The sequence below is a fragment of the Oncorhynchus masou genome, chromosome 32 (assembly GCF_036934945.1).
Source record: "Oncorhynchus masou masou isolate Uvic2021 chromosome 32, UVic_Omas_1.1, whole genome shotgun sequence".
Taxonomy (NCBI): Eukaryota; Metazoa; Chordata; class Actinopteri; order Salmoniformes; family Salmonidae; genus Oncorhynchus; species Oncorhynchus masou.
Genome location: NC_088243.1, coordinates 59,343,065 through 59,357,133, shown reverse-complemented (window position 1 = coordinate 59,357,133; position 14,069 = coordinate 59,343,065). Strand labels below are relative to the sequence as shown.

General features: G+C 43.6%; 1 protein-coding gene across 7 annotated transcripts in view; it reads left to right on the top strand.

Annotated features, from left to right (window-relative positions):
• LOC135526333 (phospholipid-transporting ATPase 11C-like) overlaps nucleotides 1–11,712 on the top strand; it is a 67,651-nt gene extending 55,939 nt beyond the window's left edge. The window contains exons 24-30 of one of the 7 annotated variants that reach the window (XR_010453286.1): nucleotides 1,853–1,980; nucleotides 2,142–2,343; nucleotides 2,427–2,530; nucleotides 2,686–2,842; nucleotides 5,419–5,547; nucleotides 8,361–8,392; nucleotides 8,759–8,809. Coding sequence is in view for 5 of the 7 variants with exons in the window: in XM_064954623.1 (XP_064810695.1) it covers nucleotides 1,853–1,980; nucleotides 2,142–2,343; nucleotides 2,427–2,530; nucleotides 2,686–2,842; nucleotides 5,419–5,517 (690 nt within the window). In the remaining 2 variants the exon portion in view is untranslated. Of the gene's footprint in view, nucleotides 1–1,852; nucleotides 1,981–2,141; nucleotides 2,344–2,426; nucleotides 2,531–2,685; nucleotides 2,843–4,288; nucleotides 4,380–5,418 lie in introns of all 7 variants that reach the window. The other 6 variants (XM_064954623.1, XR_010453285.1, XM_064954625.1 and 3 more) reach the window with 6 other exon arrangements.
• Nucleotides 11,713–14,069: the final 2,357 nt, after the last annotated feature.

Below are 14,069 nucleotides of genomic sequence, written 5' to 3'. Positions count from 1 at the left end.
GGAGTGGCTGCAGTCTTGTGTGTGTGTGTGTGTGTGTGTGTGCGCTACCAGTCAAAAGCTTGGACATACCTACTCCAGGGTTTTTCTTTATTTTGTACTATTTTCTACATTGTAGAATAATAGTGAAGACATCAAAACTATGAAATAACATATGGAATCCTGTAGTAACCAAAGTTTTAAACATGATATTCTTCAATGTAGCCACCCTTTGCCTTGACAGCTTTGAACAATCTTGGCATTCTCTCAACCAGCTTCATGAGGTACACATGGATTGCATTTCAATTAACAGGTGTGCCTTGTTAGGTTGTGGAATTTCTTTCCTTAATGTGTTTGAGCCAATCAGTTGTGTTGTGACAAGGTAGGGTTGGTATACAGAAGATAGCCCTATTTGGTAAAAGACCAAGTCCATATTATGGCAAGAACAGCTCAAATAAGCAAAAAGAAACGATAGTCCATCATTACTTTGAGACATGAAGGTCAGTCAATATGGAACATTTCAAGAACTTTGAAAGTTTCTTCAAGTGCAGTCACAAAAACCATCAAGCGCTATGATGAAACTGGCTCTCATGAGGACCACCACAGGAAAGGAAGACCCAGAGTTACCTCTGCTGCAGAGGATAAGTTCATTAGTGTTACCAGCCTCAAATTGCAGCCCAAATAAATGCAAGACACAGCTCAACATCAACTGTTTAGAGGAGACTGCGTGAATCAGGCCTTCATGGTCGAATTACTGAAGGACACCAATAATAAGAAGAGACTTGCTTGGGCCAAGAAACACGAGCAATGGACATTAGACCGGTGGAAATCTCTCATTTGGTCTGATGAGTCCAAATTTGAGATTTTGGATTCGAACCGCCGTGTCTTTTTGAGATGCAGAGTAGGTGAACGGATTATCTCTGTATGTGTGATTTCTGCCGTGAAGCATGGAGGAGTTGTGATGGTGCTTTGCTGGTGACACTCTCTGTGATTTATTTAGAATTCAAAGCACACTTAACCAGCATGGCTACCACAGCATTATGCAGCTATACTCCATTCCCGTCTGGGTTGTAGGACTATCATTTGTTTTTCAAAATGACAATGCTCCAACACACCTCCTGGCTGTGTAAGTGCTATTTGACCAAGAAGAAGAGGGATGGACTGCTGCATCAGATGACCTGGGCTCCGCAATCACCTGATTTCAATCCAATTGAGATGGTTTGGGATGAGTTGGACTGCAGAGTGAAGGAAAAGCAGCCAACAATTATGTAGGAACACTTTTTAAGACTGTTGGAAAAGCATTCCAGGTGAAACTGGTGGAGGGAAGGCAAAAGGGTGGCTACTTTGAAGAATCTAAAATATATGTAAATTAGTTTAATTTTAACACTTTTGGTTACTACATGAAACCCTTGAGTGTGGTGTGTGTGTGTGTGTGGCGTTCATATTACATGCACGTTATGTATACAATATGACTAGTACGTAACAGTACATCCCTTGGTTACATCGAGTAAGTCTTTGCCATTTTATGCAATGTATTCATTCCTTTGGCACATGTGCACCCTCTCCTGCGAGAGCTAAACATCTCTTAGTATGCACAGCTAACTTCTGATATGTAAACTCGGTCTAAGTATCGCTGTTTAAAAGATGCCCCCCAGCTTTAGACCTGCTCTCTCAGAACCATCTGTGTGCATATATCAAAGGATGGCTTTGCCATGTAGCCACACAGCAACAGGCTTGATGCTATAGAGCCCTCTTCCTGTGTTAGGTGGTGGTTGTGTGTTTGTCAACGCGTGTATGCGAGAGTGAGCGCTCTCCTCTCCGTGTAATTAACCCCTGGGTTCCCAATCCCTACCCCCCCCGTCCCCATCCTTCCCAGCCCCTCTACGACGCAGCCTATCTGACGATGTACAACATCTGTTTCACCTCCATGCCTATCCTGGCCTACAGCCTCTTGGAGCAGCACATCTGTATGGAGGTCTTGATGAGCAACGCTACCCTCTACAGGTAGGTCCTGGAACTACACTTCATTCTACACCTACATAGAAAATGCACTAGAGATGCTTCTATTGTGATAATGCAGCCACAAGCAAGTGGTTTTGTCTTTGTGTTCTTTGTGGTCCTCCCTTCCTACCCTCTTTTCTCTCTCTCTCATTTTCTCTCCTTAGGGATGTAGCAAAGAACGCCATGTTGCGTTGGAGCCCCTTCCTGTACTGGACCCTACTTGGGGTCTACCAGGGCCTCCTGTTCTTCTTTGGGGTCCGCTTTCTCTTTAGTAACCCCGCCCTGCAGGACAATGGCCAGGTGTTTGGGAATTGGTCGTACGGAACAATTGTTTTTACTGTCCTCGTCTTCACCGTCACGCTAAAGGTAAAGCACATTTGAACTTAATAGTGTTATTGAAAACATTTTCAGACCAGTGATACCACCTTTTCTTCTGTTTGTGGTTCTAGCTGGCTATGGACACGCGCCATTGGACGTGGATCAATCACTTTGTCATCTGGGGCTCGCTGGCCTTCTACATAATCTTCAGCTTCTTCTGGGGTGGGATCATATGGTGAGGACGAGATCATCTGACACATACATCAATCAGTGTTAGTGGTGGGCTGGAGCAAAAGCCTGCCCGCCGTGTAGTGCTCCTGAACCGTGGATGGTGACTGCTCAATTAGGACTGACCTGTGCGAATGTTGATAACGCTCTCCCTCCCGTCAGGCCCTTCCTTCGGCAGCAGCGTCTCTACTTTGTGTTTGCTAACATGCTGCGCTCTGTGTCGGCCTGGCTGGTCATCATCATCCTCATCCTGCTCAGCCTGCTGCCTGAGATCCTGCTGTTGGTCCTCCGCAAACCGCGCTGGCCCCACTCTCGACAGGTACGGTACACGCACATCTAGTTCTCAATCTGTGTATTGTTTTGATGTTCAAGGGAAAAACAACTCTTCAAAACACTTCATAGTAGTTTTCCTTCATCATTTCTACATGCCATGACTTGTCCTTTGTGTCAGATGTTTAGATATTTCTGTTTATGCATTAGAACAGTCTCATAATTGACATTTTGTCCTTGCAAGTAGCAATTTGTGTCTTCTTGAAGATTCGGGGATGCTTGACCGGAGCCCATCGCTCTAAACGTACATTAAAGAGCTCCTCCATAGCGGTCTGATTTGTGTTGTGGTCATGGATGGAGATCAGAGGAATAATCTAATTTCTCCCCTGGTATAGTGTGTCCCTTAACTCACCAAGAGGAAAATTAGTTTTCCTTCAAAGTATTAGTAATGGTGTGATGACTCATAATTTGGTTATTCATTTCACAAGTTATGTGATATTATCACTCAATAGATTTTTCAACCGACATATCCTCATACAAATCCTTTTTTGTATGGCCGATTTGATATGTAAATGTTTGACATTTACATTGACCAATGAATGATACTGAGCAAAAAAACTTTACATGCGACAATTTCAAGATTTTTGCTGAGTTACAGTTCATATAAGGAAATAAATGTAAATTAATTCATTATGCCCTACTCTATAGATATCCCATAACTGGCCAGGTGTGCAGCCATGGGTGTACATGGAAGGGTTTAGGCCCACCCTCTTGAGAGCCAGGCCCACCCACTTGAGAGCCAGGCCCAGTTAATCATAATACATTTTTCTCCACAAAAGGGCTTTATTAACAGACAAAAATTTCTGGGATCTTTTATTTCAGCTCATGAAACATGGGACCAACCATGTTGCATTTTATGTTTGTTCAGTGTAGATAAAGGCGTAACACACACACACACACACACACACACACACACACACACACACACACACACACACACACACACACACACACACACACACACACACACATATATACATATATATATATATATATATATATATATATATAAATATATATATATATATATATATATAAATAAATAAATAAAAATGCTGGGTGCTCTGTTATTTGTGCACCATGGAACTCTATCACTTCTATGGTTCAAAGTCATGTAATAAAATGTACATTATTTGTAGGTTGTTCCTGCTGGCAAGTAAAATAGGTTAACATTTAATTTCATTCAGACCAAGAAAAGTTACATATAGCCCACAATACCAATACACTTCTAACGGCAAGAGTCTAACCTGATACCAATGAGGAACATTGTTGAAAGTTCCAGGGCCTCGGCAGCAAAGGCCAAACCTCTTGCCCCACTTATCTTCAATGCTCTGTTTTAATAATACTTTTGTTCTACTCTTTTTCTCCCTCTGTCTCACTCCCTTTTTATCGCCTCTTCTGTTTCTCCCTTTCTATCCTGCCTGCTTTGCCACAGATCAAGCAACGACTTCCTTCGTCGGGAACGTCCACTGTCTTCATGCTGTCGCAGACCGCCAGCACTAACAGCTTCTCCTGGAGTGACTGAGGTCTCTCTCTCTTCCTCTCCTCTCCTCTCCTCTCCCGTCTCCCTCTCCCGTCTCCGTCTCCCTCTCCGTCTCCCTCTCCGTCTCCCTCTCCCTCTCCGTCTCCGTCTCCGTCTCCCTCTCCGTCTCCGTCTCCCTCTCCGTCTCCCTCTCCGTCTCCCTCTCTGTCTCCCTCTCTGTCTCCCTCTCTGTCTCCCTCTCTGTCTCCCTCTCTGTCTCCCTCTCCGTCTCCCTCTCTGTCTCCCTCTCGTCTCCCTCTCGTCTCCCTCTCGTCTCGTCTCCCTCTCGTCTCCTCTCCTGTCCTGCTTGCCAGATTTCTCCCCATCCCTCTTCCTGCGTTTAACACGACTCAGGTGGTGTCCTATAACATCCAGCGTAAACCCTCCCTTGACAGGTTAGGCCTGATCCTCACACTGTTGCCCATTCTAGAGGTTCCCACTTTAGAACATAGTGATTTTGAAGGGATGCTGCTTTTTTTTAAGGTTATAACGACATTGCCCAATGCCCTGCCTTCTGTCACTTACCCAGCGTTGTTTGGTTTGGTGCTGAAACCATGGCATGTTGGTGCTATGTCTACTTTGGTATGTCCGGGTGCATCGGTCATTGTCTTAGCTGCCTGTGTTGCCCCTGTGCCTGCTGTCTCTGCATGCCTGTCCAGGTGAAAGCGGCACGCCAACACATGAGGTTAACCTGCATGCCAGTGTGCCCCAGACAACCCCATACCCTGGACCCCCCGCCACAACCACATCCACTACAGAGATGTGTGTGTTGCTCGAAATGCGTGTCTGAAGTCAGAAATATTTGGAAGGCTGTACCAATAATAGATTAGTTTGGCCTTTATAGAATCAAGATGAACAACACTTAAACAATGAGATCTTCCTAAACATTGACTTGTCCCTCCTGACAAACATTGTGTTGAGGAGAGCGTATTCGCCAGGGAAGAGTATGTGTGTTTTAAACTACATTACATTGTCCACTTGCTGTCTTGTAAGTCTCTGTCAGCACTGAGGTGTCATTAGTGTCTCTTGCCTGACCCTTCCAGAAGAAGCCGTTGGTTCAGTCGGGCGAGGGGGAAACCCAGTCTTCAGCCAGGCCCCTGCTAATGCGAACCTTTTCAGATGAGTCCAATACTATCCTATGAACAGGTACCAGCCCCAACTCTGCGGCCTAGGTAAACCAATCAGATAACCCCCAAAACAAACCCTTTAGCAGCCTATATCTGCCGGGGCCCATTACCCCTTAACAGTAACCAGAATCCAGTATTCTACTCCAAATCCTGCTTTCTGTGCCTTCAAGGAGGATGATCCTTTTTTTAAGAACTCGGTTCAGCCCTCTATCACTTACAATAACCCATACTTCCTGTGTGGTGAACTCTTATTGGTTGGCTGAAAAGTGTGTTCGTCATAATGTCTGCTTCATATTTTGCTTGTGATATGTGTACATACAGGTAACTGCCAAAATAAAGTAAACGAGGGATACAAAGTATAATGAAAGCAGGCACTTCCGCACAGGTGTGGTTCCTGAGTTAATTAAGCAATTAACATCCCATCATGCTTAGGGTCATGTATAAAAATTCGGTTATCCATTATTTTTGCTACCATGGCCAGAAAAGATCTCTGTGACTTGTAAAGATGGGTCTCAAAGGAGCGTAGGGGGTTTACACACACTGTGTGTGTGAGCGATTACCTTTTTTTTTTAAAAGGTTTTGTTAGATTTAAATAAACCGGTTTTCGGTTTCCACCATTTTATTTTTACATGAAATGCACTGTGGGCTGAATGTTTTAACAACACCGAAGAAAACAATTAATTAATGTCCCATGATGGTAGTGACTGCCATTTACAGTTTCAACCATTTATTCACATGACTTTAATATATACAACAAATATTTTATTTGACTTTATTTCATTCCAAGTCATCTCATCTCTGAAGAGCTACTGCCTATGCTGTCTGACAAAATCACTGTTTTAGTAGGTCTTCAAAAGTAAATAAGGCAAACTTTTTTTATGACTACTGAGTACCAACTATCACACTTGGATCCTATATTTTCAGGTAGAGATGCCTCGCAAAGCAACTGCTTTCTGTCCCCCTCAATCAAGCATTCTTCGTTCTCTCCTCTCCATGTCTGCCCCTCACTATTTTATTTTTTATTTTACCTTCATTTAACTAGGCAAGTCGGTTAAGAACAAATTGTTATTTTCAATGACGGCCTAGGAACAGAAGGTTAACTGCCTTATTCAGGGGCAGAACAACATTTTTACCTTGTCAGCTCGTGGATTTGATCTAGCAACCTTTTGGTTACTAGTCCAACGCTCTAACCACTAGGCTACCTGCCGCCCCTAACCTGATGTAGCAGGCGTAAAATAAACACAAACCGGACACGAAGGCACAGTGGATTGTGGTCATTGTAGTTAATTATCAAGTTTTCTGCTCTAAACTATTTAGAATATTCGCTTGTTGGAAACTACAACTCCCTACTACGTCGCACAGTTTGGGCGTGATCTGATTATTCTCTAGATAAACTGCAAAATCTTGACATTGAGCTCACAGGAAAAAACATATTGAACTGACATTAGTCAATTAGTTTGAAAACCAAAAAAAGAACCAACATTTCAGATAATCGCTCAGCGTGTCTGTCACCATATCTCTACCCAATTGAACACTTATGGAAGATTCAGGAGCGGTGTCTGAGACCAGTGTTTTCCAACATCAACAGAACCTCAAATGATGGAACTTCTCATGGAAGAATGGTGTCCCATCCCTCCAATAGATTTTAAAGTGTCTGGAACTCTATGCCAGGGATGGAACGGTGTCAGGGTCTCAACGAGTTAGAATACACAAGGTGCCATTTCAAAATTGGGTGTACATCAGCAGTAAGTCCCTGATTAGTCAGTCAGTTAGCCCATGTCAGCAATTTTTTTGGGGGGATTGTTAAATTGGTTTTGTGGCCAGCTACCTAAACTTGTTATCATGGTCGAATTACCTGCTGTGGGGGGACCCCATTGATTTTGTTTGTCAGTCTCACTATGAAATAAGATTTTAAAAACTGCTAACATTTCTCACTAAAATGTGTTGCTCACAGTGGGGGTGTATGGATTTGGAGTCACAGACTCAAGAGCAACCGCGACCCCTCATGATGAGTTGATAAGTTTTTGTGTCCCCCGCCCCACGAAAGCTGCCCATCCCTGATCTGTATCGAGGCACATTGAAGCTGTTCTGATGGCTCGTAGTGGCCCAATGCCCTATGAAGACACTATGGTGTGTCCTTTTAATTATTGCAGTTACCTGTACATGCTGTACGTCCTGATGGACAAAGTTAACTCAAAAGATTCAGATTAACATTCAACTGACTGAATGTTAAAGGCGTCGCCAGGACAATGATGAATGCTCCTTTCAGCCTCCAAGTAGACTAACTGCTCATTGTGTCCTTGCATGTGCTCTTTTTAACGATTTCATGTTACCTTTTTGAAATAAAGTATCAAGTCTCCCGTGGATGGGGATTCGTCTGTCATCAGTTTGTGTGCATGTTAAAAGGGTGAATGTGAGTAAGTCTGATTTTGTTTTTTCTTTCGGCTCCATACATGTAATTAAACATTGCAGACCTCGTCATCTGCCATTTTTATTTCTCCCCTCATGGCGTTGTCATTTATGTGGTGGTTGTAATTTTTATTTGTTTTTTACATGCAATAACATGCTTGTGTGTCGCTGGCGCCTCGTGTTTTTTACCTGCAATAACATGCTTGTGTCGCTGGCGCCTCGTGTTTTTTCATTTGCAAGTACTTCATTGTAAGTGGCGACTATCGAGCTTCGCTGACTGCATGTGTTATGCCATTGCTTTGCCAGGTATATTAAATGTTGAGCTTACTACCTCAACGAACTGGCCGTCATCTGAGGGGTTGGGTTCCATTTATTGGAATGTCAGTGAAGTGTTAACACCAGGCTTTACGCTCCCATCTTCATTTAACCTGTTTATCTGTTCTTCCCAGCCTTCAGAGGACGGACTCCTACAGACATCCAGGTAAAACAAGGGGCTAATCTCGCATGTCTAACCCCTCGGTTATTGCTCGTGGTCATGGGTGTCTTGGGTTCCCCTCACTTCACTAGAATCCTGGTTGATGATCATGTTCAATCGGAGCAAACAACATTTAATGACAGATTCCAGTTGATCTCTGTTTTCAGGGGAGGTGTGTCCAATCAATGTTGTCTGGGGGTATTGTTGTCAACGATTCTACCCGGGGGGGCATCCTATCCTTTTCTTCTATTGCTGTCGGTGTCACGGTGTGGCTGGGTCTTGCCACCATCCAGTGGTTGGCAATTGGCAGGAGCAGGTTTCTGTTTATAGAGGTGGACTGACTTCTGTGTGTGTTTTGTATGTCCTCTCCAGATCGCTGCCGTCACGCCCTTGTCCTACAAGCACCTGAAGGAGCGGGAGTAAAGGGCACAAAGGAGGATCAACTACCCTGCGGCCAGCGTCTTTCAGGAGACCATGGCACTCTGGCTGCCTGATCTAAAAAGAAAATGGGGAAAACGACTCAAAGAAAACAACGTAATAGAAATTATAAAAGACCCAGGGATGACTCCAGCAGTGTTTTGAGTACCTCTGTTCCCCTGCTCCCTCCGTCCTTCCACTTCCTGTTCCCCTCTGCATGTCTGCAGTGCAGATTGCTGCACCACTGGCCCATGCAGCACAGGCCATTTTTACCACGTTTTAACTGGACTATGAGTTTCCGGAGTTTATTTTTCTTTCCTATGAATACTACGATTGCGCGGGGGGGATGCAGATGCATACATGGCTGCCCTGTCAGAAGTACATCTACGGTCGGCTGTGCTCTAACATGCAGCCATACCACTGTCCCAGAATGATTCATCTGCATGAAACTAAGTAGGCCTGATGAATGCCACATTCCACTTGTTATTTATATTTTTCTGCAAGGTTTGTATTTTATTTTTAAGCAAATCTCACTCACTTTCTGAAACAAAAATTCCACTGCGCCAGATCCAAATCATAGTTTATAAGTTGCATGATTCCAATCCAGTCAAGTCCAACGCAAAGAGAGCATATTCACTCAGTGCAGACTGCACTGAACACAGGTTACTGGAGATCTTCAAAATGTCCTTAAATACTGTGTTTAGAGCACAACCCCCTGCTGGGTTAAGTCTCTATTTTCCCATCTCCCCAAAGAGTGTGGTGAATCGAAATGACTGGTGTTGAGTTGTGCTTGCCAACATTTCTACCTGGTTCGGTGTTTGTAGCATGACTTGAATCTTCCCACCTTAAGGCCGGTGATCTTTTAAGAAAATCCCAAATGTATTGAAAATTAATATATATGCTGTTTATCGCTTAACCTGTTTGAATATCGAAAGCTTGATGCCAAAAATGTGTCTGAGCTGGGGAGATGCAAGTGTCATGCCCAGCGCCATCCAACAGATTGCAAACTATGTTGCTGAGAGTGTCTGTGTGTGTGTGTGTGTGTGTGTGCGCCCAGCAGCACAATTGTACTGGATGGGAATCATGGCCTCAAACCAACCTGTGTGTGTTACATTGAGACACGTTTAACCAGAATACCTGGATCTACCTTGTACATTTAGCATGTGGTTGTCATGACCTGTCCTCTAAAGGACTTCAGGAGTTCTGTGGAGCGCACACACACACACACACACACATGCACTAAAAGCCTAAAATTAGTGATACATGTCCCATTACCTGTTAGTGTTGTTTGTCAAAGGTGGGCTGATGTTGGTGGGTAAAGATCCCAACTTCAGACTTCCTCTTTCTTGTCACCATAGGTAATGCCACTGTGAGGCTTTCTACCCACCTGCTACAATAGATGTTCATGGATCTCCATTTATGATGTCTGAGATGGGTTTCTTACAGAAAGATGGTTCTGACTTCTAGCGTTAGTGCTTCAGACATTCCATTTCTACATGCCATGATTTTAATCACTTTTAGACACTATATGGGAATATGTTTTGGAACATGTGAAATATTTATTGTTCCGTGCAATTTTTACTCACAAATTGTATATTTTTATTACGTGAATCTTTTTGTTGTTGTAGCGAATGATCAGCTTCGTGCTTCTTCAGTATGCCTGTGTTACTTCAGACCAGATGTGTGCCCAGTGCTAACCCATATCATCTCTCTCTCTCTCTCTCTCTCTCTCACACACACACACACCCTGCAGGTATATCCTACCTTACACCTCTACCATATCCTCTCCCTCCACCGGTCTGGTCGCAGGTCAGATCACAGAGCACCGGTTAGATCAGTTCAGTCATATCCAGGCTAGGAATGGAGCTTCTTCTATGTCTGCCACAGAGGGATATGCCTGGGAGTAGGTGCCCTGTTGGCACCTCTTTTTAGTCTCTTACAAAATGCCATAATAGGTCATGTACAGCCCTCATGTAGCTATTGCAGTATCTCCTCATATGATGATTAGCATCACTGATGGTTGTAGTTCCTTAGCTGAGTATCCTTAGACCAGATGGGCTCCATTCCAGCTCCTTAGTGGTTGGAGATACTGTAATAGCTACATGAGGGCTGTACATGACCTGTGGCATACTGAGCATGTGGCAGTATTCAAGACATGGCTCCCATTCCAAATGTGATTTACCGTACTTCCATCAACCTCGTCTTTTTTTTATTTTGACCTTTATTTAACTAGGCAAGTCGGTTAAGAACAAATTCTTATTTTCAATGACAGCTTAGGAACAGTGGGTTACCTGCCTGTATCACATACTGTACCATCTTGTGGAGTAGAACGTGATATATTTACCTTGACTTCAAGGGTCTAGAGTTTCCAGAGGGTTGTAATATGGGGAACTCTTCGTAATGTTTCCTTTTGAAACACTAAAGCTATGAGGAGTATGGACTGTGCTCAGACTAACGTGAAGATGTCGTTGAACTTTCACCTACCTGGGCTCTGTGTCCTAGGTCAACTGGTAGGTGGAGGACTTTCTGTATGTTTTAAAAAACAAAAACAAACCTTTAACATTACATCAGAGATGCTATTTTAAAATGCTTTTTAAAAAGTATTGGATACTCCATGTTTTGCCTGACAAAATACGTAAAAAAAATTGATTGTATTTTAAATGCCACTTTTTTTGTAAGAATAATCAAAACGTCCAAAAAAAAAAAAAAAAGCACGAGAGGCTGGATGAATGTGGAGAATGACCCTGTCCGCAGGTGACTGCTGTGGTGGGGTGCCTTAGGTTCAGATGGGCACTTCACATCTGGCCCCTTAGTCTCCAGCCTCGGCACTCTGAACCTCCGATCTGAATGTACCACTTTAAGACCAGTATGTTCAACAGTTTTTCTGCAATAAAACACTGTTTTGAAAACTTGTTCTGTTTTTATTAATGAATTTGTGGTATGTTAGTCATCTTGTGTATCAGCAAGCATGATTGGACCCCCCCCCCAACAGACCTGACTAGGCAGATACTCGGTGGTAATGAGTTAGATGAGAGGCTTAACTGGAACAACCGTGCTACGGCTGAAGGCTAGAGCCCCACGGTAGTCAGACCACCGCCAACTGCACCCCGCCACTCAACCTGCCACCACAGCACATCCTCTGTGAGAAACCTACTCTGAGTTTTTTTTTTGTATAATTGCGTGTACTGTACTCCCTCTGTGGATATATGTGTACAATGTGTGCCTGAGTCCTGGTCGGTTGAGGGGAGATGTAGGGATGAGTGAATCGCTGTCATTATGTGCACAATGACCCCTGTTCATGTTCCTGTGTCTTTTGTTTGAATGTGTGCACTTGCATGGGCAGAACAATTTGTTGGCTTAAAGCAAGGGAGAAATGTTCTGTTTACTATGCCTCAATTGACGCGTTAACGTGTAGCGCATGGTTCTGCGTGTGTGTCAGAAGGTTAAGTAGGAGGGAGCATTAAAAGTATCAGGTTCCATCTCAAAAAGCACGAGAGAATTCGACATCCGTCATCTCAGATTGTTCTGAAATTGTTTGTTTGATACAGATAAGATTAGCATTCCTGCAACATTATTTTGTTGAAATACAGCATTATTTGATCTATGATAAATTAAGCTAATCTTTTGCATCTGAAATCCTGCAATGCCCGCAAGGTCCCCCTGCTCAAGAAAGCATTTATACATGCCCGTCTGAAGTTTGCCCATGAACATCTGAATGATTCAGAGGGCAACTGGGTGAAAGTGTTGTGTTCAGGCGAGACCAAAATGGAGCTCTTTGGCTCAACTCGCCATGTTTGGAGGAGGAGGAATCCTGCCAATGACCCCAAGAACACCATCCCCACCGTCAAACATGGAGTTGGAAACATTATGCTTTGTGGGTGTTTTTCTGCTAAGGGGACAGGACAACTTCACAGCATCAAAGGGACGATGGACGGGGCCATGTACCGTCAAATCTTGGGTGAGAACCACCTTCCCTCAGCCAGGGCATTGAAAATGGGTCGTGGATGGGTATTCCAGCATGACAATGACCCAAACCACACAGCCAAGGCAACAAAAGAGTGGCCCATTAAGGTCCTGGAGTGGCCTAGACAGTCTCCAGAACTTAATCCCATAGAAAATCTGTGGAGGGAGCTGAAGGTTCGAGTTGCCAAACGTCAGCTTCCAAACCTTCATGACTTGGAGAAAATCTGCAAAGAGGAGTGAGACAAAATCCCTCCTGAAATGTGTGCAAACTTGGTGGCCAACTACAAGAGATGTCTGACCTCGGTAGCAAAACCCTTGTTGGCAATCACAAAGTACTAAATCATGTTTTGTAGAGGGCTCAAATACTTATTTCCCTCATTAAAATGCAAATCAATTTATAACATTTTTGACATGTGTTTTTCTGTATTTTGTTGTTCTGTCTCTCACTGTTCAAATAAACCTACCATTAAAAGTATAGACGGATAATTTCTTTGTCATTGGGTAAACGTACAAAATCAGCAGGGATCATACTTTTTCCCCTCACTGTAACATTGAGGGGGATTCTTAAAATGTATCACTTGATAGCAAGAACAGCACCATCTAGTGGTCAGAACCTGGTATGATCAGAATGTAGGAATACTTTACATGGGATGAAGACGCAATGCTCTGAACCGCAGCTCCATACTACTTGTCAGCCATAGAGAACAGATACTGTATACTCGTTGTTTGGTGTGGGGGTTCCGTGGGTGGTGTTTGACCATTTTTTGTTTTTGATTCCTCATGTCTTACTCATTGTTAGAAAAAAAGTTCAGTCCAAATCGGATGTAAGGTATAGTATTTATTAAATAAATTAGTCCATTACATTTAAAATGGCCAATTTGGTCAGAGATCAAATTATATTTGAACAAAATAATGTTGCAGAAATGCTAATGTTTTTAACCATAGAAGACCATTTCAGAACAATCTGGGATGGTCGGTGTCATGGCTTGCTGAAATGACATGGAATGACTCTAGTGTCCGATAGCCCAGCATGATACTGTATGCATTAGGTCAGCTATTCAGTGCTGTGCGGCATCAGCCCACAATCTGCTACAGGAATCTAATGGCCACTAAGATGAGGAAAACAGAAAGGAGGAGTCTTAAGCGAGTGAGAAGGTTGGGAGGGAGTTGGCAGTGTGTCAGGACTGGAGCCACTGTGCCTCAGTAGCGACAGCTGACGCAGTAAAACCCAGACGGAGAGGGATAAGGGGAGGGCACAGAGAGAGAGAGAGAGAGAGAGAGAGAGAGAGTGGGCGAGAAACCC